The following is a 15,449-nucleotide window of genomic DNA, read 5'->3' as shown; positions in this document are numbered from 1 at the left end:
ATCCCAGATTGTGGGCACGGCGCACAGATACGACGGCGCATAGTTACACTTACGCGGCGTATCTCGAGAAGTGCTTTGTGAATCCGGCCCGGAGTGTTTAATAGAACCAAGAATGCAACCTTATATACAGTTTAAAGAGGAGGTAACCAGAACATAAATTAACATGAGCTAATTAACTAATCATTTACCCAGACTAGGTGACTCAGATATGACATTTCAGAGTAGACGTCCCGTCTCTGCTCACCTGCTATACAATACACATTATCATAAGTGTAAACACAGGACAGATTCACACAATAGCAGGGTCAATTTAGCATCTAACAGTATGTGTCCCAACATGATGAATGAGTCACTCTTTCAATAGACCCGTTGAGTTCAGAACCAACAAACAGTAAATAGTGCTTTACAGATATCCTGGAATATATTGTGGATAATAATCCCATCTCAGGTAGTCCAAGATATCATTTCTCTGTCATCCTATGCCCCTAGTGGACATAGGATGATTTTAGACATAAAATAGATGTCCCGGCGTCCGTCTGCAGCTTCGGGTGTCCTCTTTGTCGGGTCCGGCGTCCTTCTGCGGCGTCCTCGCGTCCTCCCCGCTCGTTTCCCGCGCCAAGTTTGAATACTGCGCCGACATATACCGAGCGCAGTACACTCGTGTATCGTCGGGCAGGCTCGGCAACTCTCGCGCTGACGTCCTGTACGCTCAGGACGTCAGTACGAGAGGCGCCGAGACTGCCCAAAGATACACGAGTGTACTGCGCTCGGTATATGCCAGCGCAGTATTCAAACTTGTGGCGGGAAAGCGGGTATCGGCGTATATTGCGCACCCACGATTTTGCCCTGATTTTCAGGGCAAAATAGTGCGCGGTATACGCCGATAAATACGGTAATCATATGTCTTCATACTGCAGTCGAAATGTTATGTTTTTGTATGTATTTATGTTTAACACTTCTGCCTCTAGAGTGTCTCCAACACCATTTTGGAGGAGCCCTGTGTTCTGATAGCATACCTCCCAACCGTCCCCGATTTTGCGGCAAAGTCCCGCGATTCACTGTAAATCCCGCGTTCCCACGAGCACGATTACCGTGATTAGCGATAAATCCCGCTGTCCCACGACTCGCGTTAAATCCTGCGGTCCCGTGATTCCCGCTAAATCCCGTGGTCCCGCGATTGGCGTCAACCCCTCCCCCGTTCAACAACTTTGTTCCCCCCCCGCGCAACAACTTTGAGCCGCCACCCTCCCGCTCAACAACTTTGATCCACGGACCCCCCCCCGCTCAACAACTTCGTTTGGGGGGTATGCTCATTTGTCCCTCATTCTTAAGTTGAAAAGTTGGGAGGTATGTGATAGGCCGCACGAGATCTCGAGAGATTTGGGCGACCATTTTTGGGTGGTTTCTTTTTATAGTAAAGCTCAGGCACATTTTAGGCAGAACACAAGTGGATGTAGATAGGGACAGAGACCCTGCTTGTGAGGGAGAGAGAGGAGAAGCCAGAAAGAGTGTTTCGGCCTGTGAGGGATAGTTTAGGGGTCCTACGGAGTCATGCAGTGGTAACCTTGGTCGGATGGAAGACTCCCAGCTGCTACGGGTAATGTGTTTCCAGCCTCTTCCAATAAGCATTGTGTGCTGGGGTATATAATGTACCATTAAGTGGGAAGTGCCTGTGATACTCAGAAAGCCACATCGCTTAGAACAACAGTATCTGTACTGCATATCTGTGCCTCCATGCCTGGAGAGGAACCATTTGCCGTTTGATTGTAAAGACTGTTACTACTACCGCCTCTCTGTAATAAACGTTACCTTGTTCAAAGAACTTTACGTGTGTCTCCCTCAGTGAATCGCCGCACCCCTCACCCCGCTTACATTTTGGCGTAGTCGGCAGGATGTCAGTTCCATCGTCCTCAAGCGGGGGAGCGGCTAGAGGGTCCTTCATGGCACCGTACGGAGCGGCCTTAGCACTGATTCCAAAATTCAATGGTGCAAATATTCCCCTGACAGATTGGGTGGAGAGACTGGACAGCTCGGTCCGATTGTTCGAAATACCCGCAGCACACTTTGCAGATTTGGCGGTTAATGCGCTAGAAGGAGAAGCCCGCCAGGCTGTGATGGTTCTGCCCGAGAAGGAGAGAGATAACAGAGCCGCCATTGTGGCCCGCTTAGAAAGTTTGTATGGTGAGAGTACCTCCATAGCCAAACTCCGTAAGAATTTCTACAGTCGGGAGCAGTATGATCAAGAGACTATTCCTCAATTTGCAGTGGCATTGCAGGAGATCTGGTGCCGGTTGGAGGAGAAAATGGCCCCCACAGGAACTGGAGTTGCTAACCCCGATCAGCTAATACGGGACCAGTTCCTCGCTGGTGTGTGGTCCCCTTCATTAAAAAGAGCCTTGAAGGATCGAGTTAGGGCTGATGGTACAGTGAAGTTTGCAGTGATCCTACAAGAGGCCATCGAGAGGGAACAGGAAGAGTCGAACAATGAACGGGCTGGTGCCAGAAGCCAGGTTACCCGCACTCAGGGAGCTGGGTGGCTGGTGGGGCGGGAAGAAGCGACTGCCCCATGCCCTGCCACAGTCTCAACGGTGGAGACGCCCTCGTTGGGGAAAAGGTCGTACGAGACTTAGCTGAGATGGTCGCCTCCCTCAGCCAAGAGGTGGCAGCCTTGCGGAGAGGGTCAGAACAACCCCGGGTGGTGACCAACCCACTCCGGAGGGACCCAGATACTGATCAAAAATGCTGGCAGTGTGGACGGTTTGACCACATTGCAAGGGACTGTGCGAAACGGGGAGCCCAGAACGTACAAAGGCATCCTTTAAACTAGTGATTCCCGTGGTAGAGGGGCGACCCGCGGGAAATGTTCAGTCACCGCCTCAACGTGATCCTACAATGATTTCTGGTTGCCCCGTGGCGACAGTGATGTTCAACGGACAGCCGGCCAGATGTCTGGTGGACGCTGGATCAGAAGTCACTACCATGGCCTATTCATTCTATCAGCGACATTTTTGGCCGACCCCAACGCTAGACCCCTCCTGGGTGAGACTGAAAGCTGACAACAACCTTCCTATTCCAGTAGTAGGGGTTAATTGGATGTCCATGAATGTATATGAGCAGATCCTCCCTAGGGTTGGAATCGTGGTGACTCGGAATGCCTCTTTCCCAGAGATCCCAGTAGTGTTGGACATAAACGCCCTAAAGGAACTGGACTTAACACGCCTCCTTCGGGAGGCTTCAACACAAGCATCTGGGCAATCGGAAGCACAGCTGCAGAATCCGATCAAAGCTTGTCGGGCAGTTCAGACGCAGAGCCATAAACATACTGAGAAAGTGGGGCTCATCCACCTCCCTGCCCAACATCGGGTTATTATACCCCCACGCCAGGAGTTGGTGTGCCCCCTTCCCGTGGCGGCTAGAAGTCACGTCAGAGGGGCCACTGTGATGGTAGAACCACAACGCAATCTGGAAACCAAAGGTGAATGGCTGGTAGCCAGAACTTTGTCTGTTGTCCGTCAGGGACAGGTGTTGGTGCAACTGGTTAACTTGGGGTCCACCCCTATTCCAGTGCCCACGGACGTGACCATTGCTCAGTTATATACAGTACCCAAAAGCTGCATTACTGACCCTTGCCCTGCGCTGCTCTGCAAACGGCTCTACCTGATTCAGCAGAAGCCCATCTTCCGAAATTGTTAGCACAACTAGCACTTCCGGTGCCGGGAATGATTCTTGACCAACGTAACAAGCTCCAGCAATTAGTTTACAGACATATGATGGCATTCTCTCAAGGCCCTGAGGACTACGGTTGTACTAATGCTTTGGATCATTCCATCCACACCGGAAACACAGCTCCTGTTCGGAAAAGATATCGCAATATACCCCCCGCTCTTTGTCAAGAGGTCAAGGACTTGTTACGCGGTATGCTGAAAGGGGGGGTGATTTGAGAGAGTTGTAGCCCCTGGGCTGCGCCCATAGTCCTGGTACGAAAAAAAGATGGCAGCTTACGTTTTTGTGTGGACTATCGCAGATTGAATGCCTGTACCCATCGGGATGCTTACCCACTACCCCGGGTCGAAGAATCCCTAATGGCCTTTGGGCAGGCACAGTACTTCTCCACGCTCGACTTGGCCAGAGGATATTGGCAGGTCCCCGTAAAAGAGGAAGATCGTGAAAAAACGGCCTTTATCACCCCTCTGGGACTATTTGAGTTTAATCGGATGCCCTTTGGCCTGACCAATGCCCCCAGTACGTTTCAACGATTGATGGAACGTTGCTTGGGAGACTTCAACTTTGAATCTGTCCTGATTTATTTAGATGACATTATCATCTTCTCCAGAACGTTCGAGGACCATTTGCTACATCTGGATCAAGTCCTCCAGCGGTTGACCCAGTATGGCCTTCGGCTCAAACCAGAAAAATGTCATCTCATGAGAACCAAAATCCAGTATTTGGGGCATGTGGTCGAGGCAAAAGGGGTGTCCCCCGATCCAGATAAAATTCAGGCTGTACAGGCCTAAAACGGTAACAGAGCTACGCTCCTTTTTGGGACTTCTGGGTTACTACCACAGATTCAATCCGAACTTTGCTACTATTGCAGCTCCCTTGACCCAGTTGCTTTGCGGTCAGCCTGCTCATCGCAAGGGTAAATCTTCTCCCAGTATCATTGACAGTTGGGGGGCAGCACAGAGTGAGGCATTGGAGGCCCTCAAGGCGCAGCTGACTTCTGCACCCATATTGGCCTACGCGGACTACCGTAAACCCTTCCGGGTGTACACCGATGCCAGCCTTCAAGGACTGGGGGCTGTGCTTGCTCAGGAGCAAGATGGAACTGAGCGGGTCATCGCTTATGCAAGTCGGAGCTTGCGCCCTACTAACGTAATCCAGTCAACTACAGCTCTTTTAAACTGGAGTTGTTAGCGGTAGTCTGGGCCGTCACCGAAAAGTTTGCTGAGTACTTGGTGAGTGGCCGGGTGGACATATATACTGACAACAATCCTCTCACCTACCTAGAGACGGCGAAACTGGGCGCCTTGGAACAACGCTGCATGGCACGATTGGCCCAGTTCAGCTATACCATTCACTACAAACCAGGGCGCCCCAATGGTAATGCTGATGCCCTCTCTCGATTTCCCTTTGACCGGCCTCAGGATGATCTAGATCAACAACTCGAGGGGGAGGAGGTCGTTCCATCCAGGGTCAACACGCAGGAGCAACTGGCTTCAATGACTCTGCAAAGTAATCAGGGCCTACCAGGAGGGTCAGAAATTCACACTCCTCGAGAATGGTTGCAACTCCAGCGGAACGATCCTGACCTGGATCAGCTCGTTAGATACTGGGACAGGAATCGGAAGCCAGATTCCAGGGAGCGAAGAAAGCTCTCACCAACGTTGTGCCAGCTGCTAAAACAGTGGGCTCGGCTGTAAAGATATAATGGACTCTTATACCGACAAGCACGGGTGCCTGGAGAGTCGCGAGTTATTCATCAGCTGGTTATCCCTCAATCGGAGGCCTTGGAGGTTTGTAGAATATTTCACTATGGGTGCCCCAAAAGGATTCTGTCGGACCAACGGCCGAACTTTGAGTCTAAGGTGTTTTCTGAACTGTGTCGTCTTAGTGGTATTCGGAAGTCGCATACTACTCCTTACCACCCCCAAGGAAATGGGGCCTGTGAACGTTTTAATCGCACCTTGTTGGGATTAATTCGCACCTTAGAGCAGGAACATCGAGAATGTTGGCCGCAGTATGTAGGAGATGTCGTTTGGGCTTACAATCAGACTGTGCATAGAGCCACTGGTTATACTCCTCATTTTCTGATGTTTGGGCATTACGGCCGGTTACCGGTGGATTTACTCCTAGAAACCCCAGAGCCTATTACGTCAAGGACCCCGGATGAGTGGGTCTAAGATCACTGGCACCGGCTGGATCAAGCCAAACAAATAGTGCTGGGAAAGCACCAGGATTTAGCCGAGGAAAGTGCTGTCCAATTGTTGCCACTTGCAGCAGGCGACAGAGTCTTGGTGAGGAATCCCAAACATCTGAGGGGCAGCAAGCTGGAGCCTAAGTGGGAGCCATGTCCGTATCGGGTCGAACACCAACCTTTCATGGGGCGGCCTGTGTATGATGTGGTCTCAGAGAAGCCAGATGGGCCTCGTAAAAGACTGCATCGCAATCTGCTTCGTCCCTGTGTGTTCAGTGCGGAGTCACAAACGGATAATCCTGTTCCTGTCTTCCCACCGTCGGCTAGACGGGACTGCAGCCAGGAAATCCTCAACAGTGACTCTGCAACATGGTGTTTGCCTCCTCTGCCTGCAGTAGAGAGCTTATCCCCAGCTGAAGGAGCTACAGATAACCAAGCTACTGTAACCGAATGGGACTTGCTAGCAGGGGAACCAGATGTGCAAGTTACCCCCATGCCTGTGGAGGATGATCCTCTTAGGGACGAAGTAGCGCCTATTGACCCTGTCGTGGGTGAGGAACAGTGCCCTGTTGTAGCGGATGGGGATGGACATTTGGGGAATCTGGAGCCTCGCTTCCCAATGCGTACGACACGGGACTGAAACCTGTCCACTATGCTGACTATACCTTGAATTGCTGTGTTGCTTATTGACTTGCTTGTTATCTTCTCGCACTGTGGTAATGCAAGGGATTGCACTTCTTAAACGGGGGGGGGGGGGGAATGTAAGCAGCTGTCAGTGATAGGGCAGTCTAGTGCTGCAAGAGCAAGTGGTAAAGTAATCATATGTGTTCATACTGCAGTCGAATTGTTATGTTTTTGTATGTATTTATGTTTAACACTTCTGCCTCTAGAGTGTCTCCAACACCATTTTGGAGGAGCCCTGTGTTCTGATAGGCCGCACGAGATCTCGAGAGATTTGGGCGACCATTTTTGGGTGGTTTCTTTTTATAGTAAAGCTCAGGCACGTTTTAGGCAGAAAACAAGTGGATGTAGATAGGGACAGAGACCCTGCTTGTGAGGGAGAGAGAGGAGAAGCCAGGGAGAGTGTTCCGGCCTGTAAGGGATAGTTTAGGGGTCCTACGGAGTCCTGCAGTGGTAACCTTGGTCGGATGGAAGACTCCCAGCTGCTACGGGTAATATGTTTCCAGCCTCTTCCAATAAGCATTGTATGCTGGGGTATATAATGTACCATTAAGTGGGAAGTGCCTGTGATACTCAGAAAGCCACATCGCTTAGAACAACAGTATCTGTACTGCATATCTGTGCCTACATGCCTGGAGAGGAACCATTTGCCGTTTGATTGTAAAGACTGTTACTACTACCACCTCTCGGTAATAAACGTTACCTTGTTCAAAGAACTTTACGTGTGTCTCCCTCAGTGAATCGCCGCACCCCTCACCCTGCTTACAAGCCTAGGTGCAGCAGATTAAAACAAAGATTTATTCATAAAAAATAAAACAGCCACTCATAAAAGTAGTATATAAGTGGGCATATCTCGAAAAATATTGTCTGGGCCAGATGGATATATCCTGGTGTAAGTTGCAGATGGTATGCCACTCGGAGCTCGGTTTAACTGTACCAGACCAGGGGCACAATGAAAACCTGTGGCTTTAACTAAAGCTTTATTCACATGCTGGTTTGTGTACAAATTTGGGGCAATTTTTAAGCATTTTGCCAAGGTGTCTCTGAAGAAACCTCAAGGCACCCTGGTTGAAAAAGGCTGGTCTAACGTATTGTCAGCGAAATTACACAGAGCACACAGCCAAATATCCTGTCTCCTGTGCTAATAAGCACACATTTCATCTAATGCTATAATGCATCTTACCTAAAAACCCACTCATCCAAGTAAACAGACATGACCATCCTTAAGTTCCCAGCTCCGTCAACATCTCTGACTGAGCCTAGCCCATTTGGCCTTTTATTCGTAAATCATAAAAGAAATTACCAACAGGAAGTGATGTCACAGGATGTGACCTCCACACAGGAAATGACCATATAAGGATTTGACAAAACAGGATGTGAAATACTGCTAAAGGATACAATACAATACAATTAAAGAATTCTGATGAGTGTGTCTGAGCAGAGACAGGGTAAATGGAAGCTAAACAAAAATGCACTCCATCTCTGATCATAACAACCCAAGGCTCCCGTATTGCTGCTGATAAGAATCCTTGTTCTCTCGATCAAAGCATACCCGGATTATACTATCACTCCTTGTGGATGGGAGGCTATCTGCCAGTGTACGCTACGAATCCTGACCATGCTAATCAGACATGGCAGAGAAAAGAGCGTACATCCACTGTACAGGACGCCAGGTCCTGGACGGGTGCTATACAACACCACTATTTGGGCTATGGTCCCTTTAAATAGCGGGAAGAGTTTTCAGGGGGTCACCCAAAGTGGGTGAAGGATTCCAGGTAAGAGTTAATCCAGAGAGGACTGGCTCGCAGTTCTCTCTGTCTTGATAGAGTAATTTGGGGCCTGGAATTCTGGAGGCTCTAAAGTGCTATTTTGGTGGGAAAGAGCCTCCACTCCTAAACACTGAAGAGCCAGCACACAAGGTGTTAACACTCCCAGAGAACCACCCATTTAAACAGGAAGTGGTGGTGGAGGTGTGTGAAGGAGTGTGGAGATTGCACCTGTGAAGACAAGCTGGGAGTCTGATAGCTGCTGTTCACAATACAGTGAGGACTTTTGGAATACAGGGGGTGAAGACCCGTCTACCAACGAACTGTATGTGTTTTGACTTATTTTTGGTGCTGAAAATAAGCAGACTTTATTTGATGCTGAAGCTAAGTGGACTTTTCATTTATAGTTTTCCTTGTGTGCTGAGAAAAGCCTTATTTTTTGTTGACCTATGAATAAAAGCCTTTTTATGTTCAGGTCGAACGGTTTGTGCACTTAATCCCACCGAGCTATAGCCCCCGAACGTTACACCACCTATAACCGAAAATGTCCTTGCAGAGCAAGCCTATTCCCCCTAGACCAGGGGTCTCCAAACTTTTTACTTCGAGGGCCACAATCTATATTTTACACATATTCGCGGGCCAGAAACATAATTTATAAATAAATCCACAGTAGAAGAAGAATAGAATAGAATTTGACTTACTGCTGACAGCAGGATTGGATGGTGCTCCTATATTCTTTGCTGGCACCTAAACGCTGGAGCATCATGCAGCGGAGCTAAACTTCCAGCGTGCATGAGGCTTTACATCCGTGTCACCATCATCTGTGTCCCCATCAGTCTTCCCATTCATCTGTGTCCCCATCAGTCTTCCCATTCATCTGTGTCCATATCATCTGTGTCCCCATCAGTCTTCCCATTCATCTGTGTCCCCATTCATCTGTGTCCCCATCAGTCTTCCCATTCATCTGTCTCCGCATTCATCTGTGTCCCCATCAGTCTCCGCATTCATCTGTGTCCCCATCAGTCTTCCCATTCATCTGTGTCCCCATCAGTCTTCCCATTCATCTGTGTCCCCATCATCTGTGTCCCCATCAGTCTTCCCATTCATCTGTGTCCCCATCATCTGTGTCCCCATCAGTCTCCGCATTCATCTGTGTCCCCATCAGTCTTCCCATTCATCTGTGTCCCCATCAGTCTTCCCATTCATCTGTGTCCCCATCATCTGTGTCCCCATCAGTCTTCCCATTCATCTGTGTCCCCATTCATCTGTGTCCCCATCCACCTGTGTCCCCATTCATCTGTGTCCCCATCAGTCTTCCCATTCATCTGTGTCCCCATCATCTGTGTCCCCATCAGTCTTCCCATTCATCTGTGTCCCCATTCATCTGTGTCCCCATTCATCTGTGTCCCCATCAGTCTTACCATTCATCTATGTCCCCATTCATCGGTGTCCCCATTCATCTATGTCCCCATCAGTCTTCCCATTCATCTGTGTCCCATTCATCTGTGTCCCCATCAGTTTCCCCATCCACCTGTGTCCCCATTCATCTGTGTCCCCATCAGTCTTCCCATTCATCTGTGTTCCCATTCATCTGTGTCCCCATTCATCTGTGTTCCCATTCATCTGTGTCCCCATTCATCTGTGTCCCCATTCATCTGTGTCCCCATCCACCTGTGTCCCCATTCATCTGTGTCCCCATCAGTCTTTCCATTCATCTGTGTCCCCATTCATCTGTGTCCCCATTCATCTGTGTCCCCATCAGTCTTTCCATTCATCTGTGTCCCCATTCATCTGTGTCCCCATCCACCTGTGTCCCCATTCATATGTGTCCCCATCAGTCTTTCCATTCATCTGTGTCCCCATTCATCTGTGTCCCCATCATCTGTGTCCCCATCAGTCTCCGCATTCATCTGTGTCCCTATCAGTCTCCCCATTCATTTGTGTCCCCATTCATCTGTGTCCCCATTCATCTGTGTCCTCATCAGGCTATCCCCACAAATTGGTGTCCCCATTAGAGCCCCCCCATCATTTATCCGAGTCTCCCTGCACATTTGTGTCCCCATCACAGCCCACCCCCACCTGCATATTTGTGTCACCATTAGAGCCATCAGCCCCCCTCCTCACATGTTTGTCCCCATAAGAGCCACCAGCACCCCCACATTTGTGTCCCCATCAAACCCCACAGATATTTGTGTCCCCATAAGAGTCATTACCCCCCCCCACATTTATGTCCCCATCAGAATCATCAGCCCCCCACATTTGTGTCCCCATCAGACCCCACAGATATTTGTGTCCCCATCAGAGTCATCACCCCCCCCACATTTATGTCCCCATCAGAGTCATCACCCCCCCCCCCATATTTATGTCCCCATCAGTCATCAGCCCCCCCCCCCACATGTATGTCCCCATCAGAGTCATCAGCCCCCCCCCACATTTGTGTCCCCATCAGAGTCATCAGCCCCCCAAAATTTGTGTCCCCATCAGTCTACAACCCCCCCTCCATGTGTGTCCCCAGCAGAGTCATCAGTCCCCCAAAATTTGTGTCCCCATCAGTCTGAAAAACCCCCTCCACGTGTGTCCCCAGCAGAGTCATCAGCCCCCAGATGTTTGTGCCCCATCAGCGCCATTCAACCCACCCCCACACAAGTGTATCAGCCCCCCTCCTTGCATGTGTCCAGCGCGTCTCCACTCTCCATCACTGGCTGTGCAGACCTGCTGCATCTCCTGACCCCCGCCCCGCTGGTATTACACACTCGTTACTGGTTAACAGCGAGGCGGGAGGCGGGAGCAGGGAGGCGGCAACAGGTCTGCCCTAAACACCTCATTGGCTGCTGGGATGCCGTGGTCCCAGCCAGCAGCCAACACACACAGTGAGACGCCGGGAGGAATTGCGGGACCTGCGCTGCATATTGCCTGGGGCGAATATGCAGCGCAGGTTCCACAACTAACAGGGGAACTAAGGATTCACGCTGCGGGCCGGAAGAAATGGCCTGGCGGGCCGGATGTGGCCCGCGGGCCGTAGTTTGGAGACCCCTGCCCTAGACGATCGTCTGTGCTAATGCACAGGGGCCCTTCGCTGGTGGACATATCCCCACTCTACAAACATCTCTCTCCAACCTCAAGACGTTTTCCACTACCAGACGGGACTCAACCAGCATCAGTCTGCCCCAGTCAGCTCTTTAGAGCGGGTTGCGGGAGAACTAACTCTGGGTAACACTATGACAATACATATTAAATACATCTTCATAAAATTTCCACAACAGTATAGACCTAAATTTGCGTATATATTTTTTGTTAGGTTGCTTATTTCACCCCATTCTCTCCGTCTGGTGAGGGTGACTTTGGCTTTGCAACTGTCTCTGTCCTGAGAGCTGCAATGTCCCCTTGGGGTATCGACATCATATATTGGGTCTCCTCCTATTGGGCACCTCTGTGCATGCTCCAAATGTTATTTCCAGAGTCCTTTGTGGTGGCGTCCTCGCACTGTGCGTGAGCGGTCCTCCAGCCGTCCGCCATGGGGGTGGAGTGGGGGTGTCCGCGCATGCGCCCGGAGTCTTGCGCGATGGCCCATAGCTTTGGGTGTCTTCGTGTGTAGCGCATGTGTGGTCCTCTATCTGTCCATATTGGAGGTGGCTTCTTGCCACTTTCCTTTTATGGCAGCTATGGGATGAGCGATTCCTGCCTCTCCACATATGATGCAGGGGGGGTTGACTTTCCCACCTTGGGGAGCTCCTTATATAGGGGTAGGTGGGGTTGGCTATCCATTCCTCTTCTGACTGTTCAGGTAATGGATGCTTGTAACACTGTTGGCACTAGGTCCCCGGATAAAAGGTGACTATATGGCTGGCTATATGGCTGTTACTCTTTTTATTATTGTGGTCGGGTTTCCTTACTTGACGCACATTATGCTAGATGGAGTGAGGTTTCTCGCCCTTATCGAGCACTTTTGGCACTTTTCTTTATATTCTGTCATGTATTTTGGCTTCACTGGCATGCCACTTTACTCTGGAGCTTGTGTGTTGCGTATGGATTGGGACTTTATGCCCATTCTTATTACTTTCCTCCTTTCTTGTATACTTTCTTTTTTTTTTTTTGCCAATTTTGTTCACTTATTTCACATTCACAGTTTCTGCATTCACATTAGGCGGGTATCCTATTACCCATATTGCTTTTACAGTTTGGCTTACTTGATGAGATTGTACAAAGGTCTCCTTTATTTACTATAGGCGTTTTTTTCTTCAGCATTCTGGCGTTTCTGGCCTTTTGTTGGGTTCTCCCTTTGGTGGTGTGCCCCGCCTTACCTCCTAGGTGGAATAGCCTCAACTGATGCCAATTCACTGCACCTGCCCTTATAGGAGGGATGTTTTGTATTTTATCTTTTAATTGACTTTGACTAAAAAAAAGTGATGTTTATGATGTCACATTTGTTGTGTAGGTATAAACTTTTTTCAGTATTTGTCCCTTTATAACTCTTTCATAAGCCAAGCCAACCCTATATGTCTTTTAAGGAGGGTATTTTGCTTGAATATTGTTTATCTTCAATGACGTGGTTTCCTTGCAGATGTAGGTTATCAGCCTGAAAAGGGGACCTTGTTTCACAAAGCGCATTGAGTAGCAACTAAAAAAAGTGTTTGATGCAGGGGTCAAGTCCTGGGGAAAAAAGTGTGGGAACTCCCACCCAATATCCACTCCCCCACCAAAAAAATGATACACTCATATGCATAATTACTAAACCGCATGGTTTATTTTTTGGATCCACTGTACCTTAGTAATCCTTTATGTTACTAGCCGCTTCCTGTATATGGATTCATCGGGTAGTGTGCAGGTATTCCGTCACTTCCTCGATAACTCGCGGCAGACCTCCGCAACAATGACAAAAGGTCCCAGGAGACATTGCGGCTTTGAGGAAGTGACGGAATACCCGCACACTACCTGATGAATCCATATACAGGAAGCGGCCAGTAACATAAAGGATTACTAAGGTTCGCCTGCCCTTGAAAGTGACTCGAGCTGGGCATCGCCGCTTAGTAAAGGATTGGCTCAGGCGGCTCGGCTGCTCTCGGCTGCTCTAGTCCTGCAAAGGGAACCTAGTTACTGCTGTGAAAAAAGTACAGGAACTCCGTTCCCACGCGTTCCCGCAGGACTTGAGCCCTGGTTTGATGCCTATTACATATTCCTGCTATCTTGTTCAATCTGATGTATGCGAGTACACTGGTTTTATCCAAATGATTTAAATTTTTATATGTAATATGATGAATACAGTTGTCTACTATTTTTATATATTGGTCTGAACAATCTTTTTGGGCTGCACCCCTTAAAATCCCTTTGGGCCTTGTTCTTTAAATCTTATGAGTTATTGTTTTTGGAATGGGGTTTTGCCCTTATCATTGCACTTAAGCCTAATATTGATTAGTTTTGCCCAGTCGACATTAGACTGATGCTTGCGGTAGCCTATCGGGTCTGAAGAAGAAGCGGAAGTTTGGAAATGCATCACCTGACTTATCTGAGGTCTCCCATTGGACGTCAACTCCGGTCCGGCCTTCAGTGCATTTCATGCTGGTTGTGGCTCACCTGGCTGACAGCTCCTGGTTTGGTACAGATTTACCTGGCTCTGAACACAGCATACCATCCATGTCTTACACCAAGACATCTCCATCTGGCCTAGACAATATTTTTGGAGATATGTACATTTATATACTACTTTTGTGAGTAGCCATTTGACTTTGTATTATTAAATCTTTGTTATAATCTGCTGCACCTAGACTTTCCCTTTCCTAGACGTTCCCTTTTGATACTGCCAGGTGGATAGCCTGATTCTGGTTCCTGTATCTATTGGAAACTCCAGCAGGGGTATGGCCACTGGAGATTGATAAAATATCATTCTGGGGAGGCTTTACAAAACTATGAAAGTCAATAATGTATTATAGGATGTTTACAAACATATGAGTGCAAAGGGACTAAAGATTGCAGAGCAACTAACGTTAATTCCCTATCCACTGTTGTGTAACAATGCATCATTTGTTTGCTGTGATCATATACCTGTAATTATTTATTTGATCTTTACATAACAGGTGGTTTTGTGAAAACGTTTCACGTACTGAAGCTGAGAATATACTCATGAGCAAATCTGTGGGGTTTTTCGTCATCCGAGCCAGCCAGACTTCCAAAGGAGAATTTTCTATTTCAGTGAGGTAAAGTAAGAACAATGATATGATAGAATTGAATGTAAGTGTCACTCAATAAATGAGCAGTAATACAAATGCACTGGCAAAATAATCAAACTGAACATAAAATATAGTTTGGAGAAAGACTGTGAACATTTTGCTTTGCTATAAGAGCAATTGTTACCTAATAGACTATGGAGGCAGCCAATTTGCATTATATACCAATAACGATTAACTTCCTCACACAGCTAGAAAGGGCTGCATAGACTAGGATAGATATCATCACAGGACATTTTGACTTCCCTGAAGCTACCTGGCCCTGATGGAACTGCAAAAGGGTGGATATTTATTACAGGACAATTCATGGGACAGTTTAAGGTATCCTCAATTGGAAATGATCAGCTCCTGGACCTGTTAACCACTATTATGCAGGTAAAGGACCTGGCCTCTTTTTGCGATTCGGCACTGCGTCGCTTTAACTGACAATTGCGCGGTCCTGCGACGTTACTCCCAAACAAAATTAGCCTTCTTTGTTTCCTCACAAATAGAGCGTTCTTTTGGTGGTATTTGATCATCTCTGCGCATTTTGTTGCGCTATAAACAAAAATAGAGCGACAATTTTGAAAAAAATGCAATATTTTTTACTTTTTGATATAATAAATATCCCCAAAAATATATAAAAAAAAACATTTTGTTTCCTCAGTTTAGGCCGATATGTATTCTTCTAGATATTTTTGGTAAAAAAATCGCAATAAGCATTTATTGATTGATTTGCGCAAAAGTTATAGCGTTTACAAAATAGGGGATAGTTTTATGGAATTTTTATTAATATTTTTTTTTTACTAGTAATGGCGGCGATCAGCAATTTTTTTTGTGACTGCGACATCATGGCGGACACATCGGACACTTTTGACACATTTTTGA

At 48.0% G+C, this 15,449-nt stretch overlaps 1 protein-coding gene across 1 annotated transcript in view; it reads left to right on the top strand.

Moving 5' to 3' along the window:
* GRAP2 (GRB2 related adaptor protein 2) overlaps nucleotides 1–15,449 on the top strand; it is a 750,180-nt gene that overhangs the window by 357,336 nt on the left and 377,395 nt on the right. Inside the window, exon 4 of the mRNA XM_040359581.1 lies at nucleotides 14,433–14,552. Within this exon, the coding sequence (XP_040215515.1) occupies nucleotides 14,433–14,552 (120 nt within the window). The remainder of the gene's footprint in view (nucleotides 1–14,432; nucleotides 14,553–15,449) is intronic.

This window comes from Rana temporaria, chromosome 7 (assembly GCF_905171775.1).
Source record: "Rana temporaria chromosome 7, aRanTem1.1, whole genome shotgun sequence".
NCBI classification, from domain to species: domain Eukaryota; kingdom Metazoa; phylum Chordata; class Amphibia; order Anura; family Ranidae; genus Rana; species Rana temporaria.
Note: the sequence above shows the minus strand (reverse complement) of the source record. Positions and strands in the feature narration are given on the sequence as shown.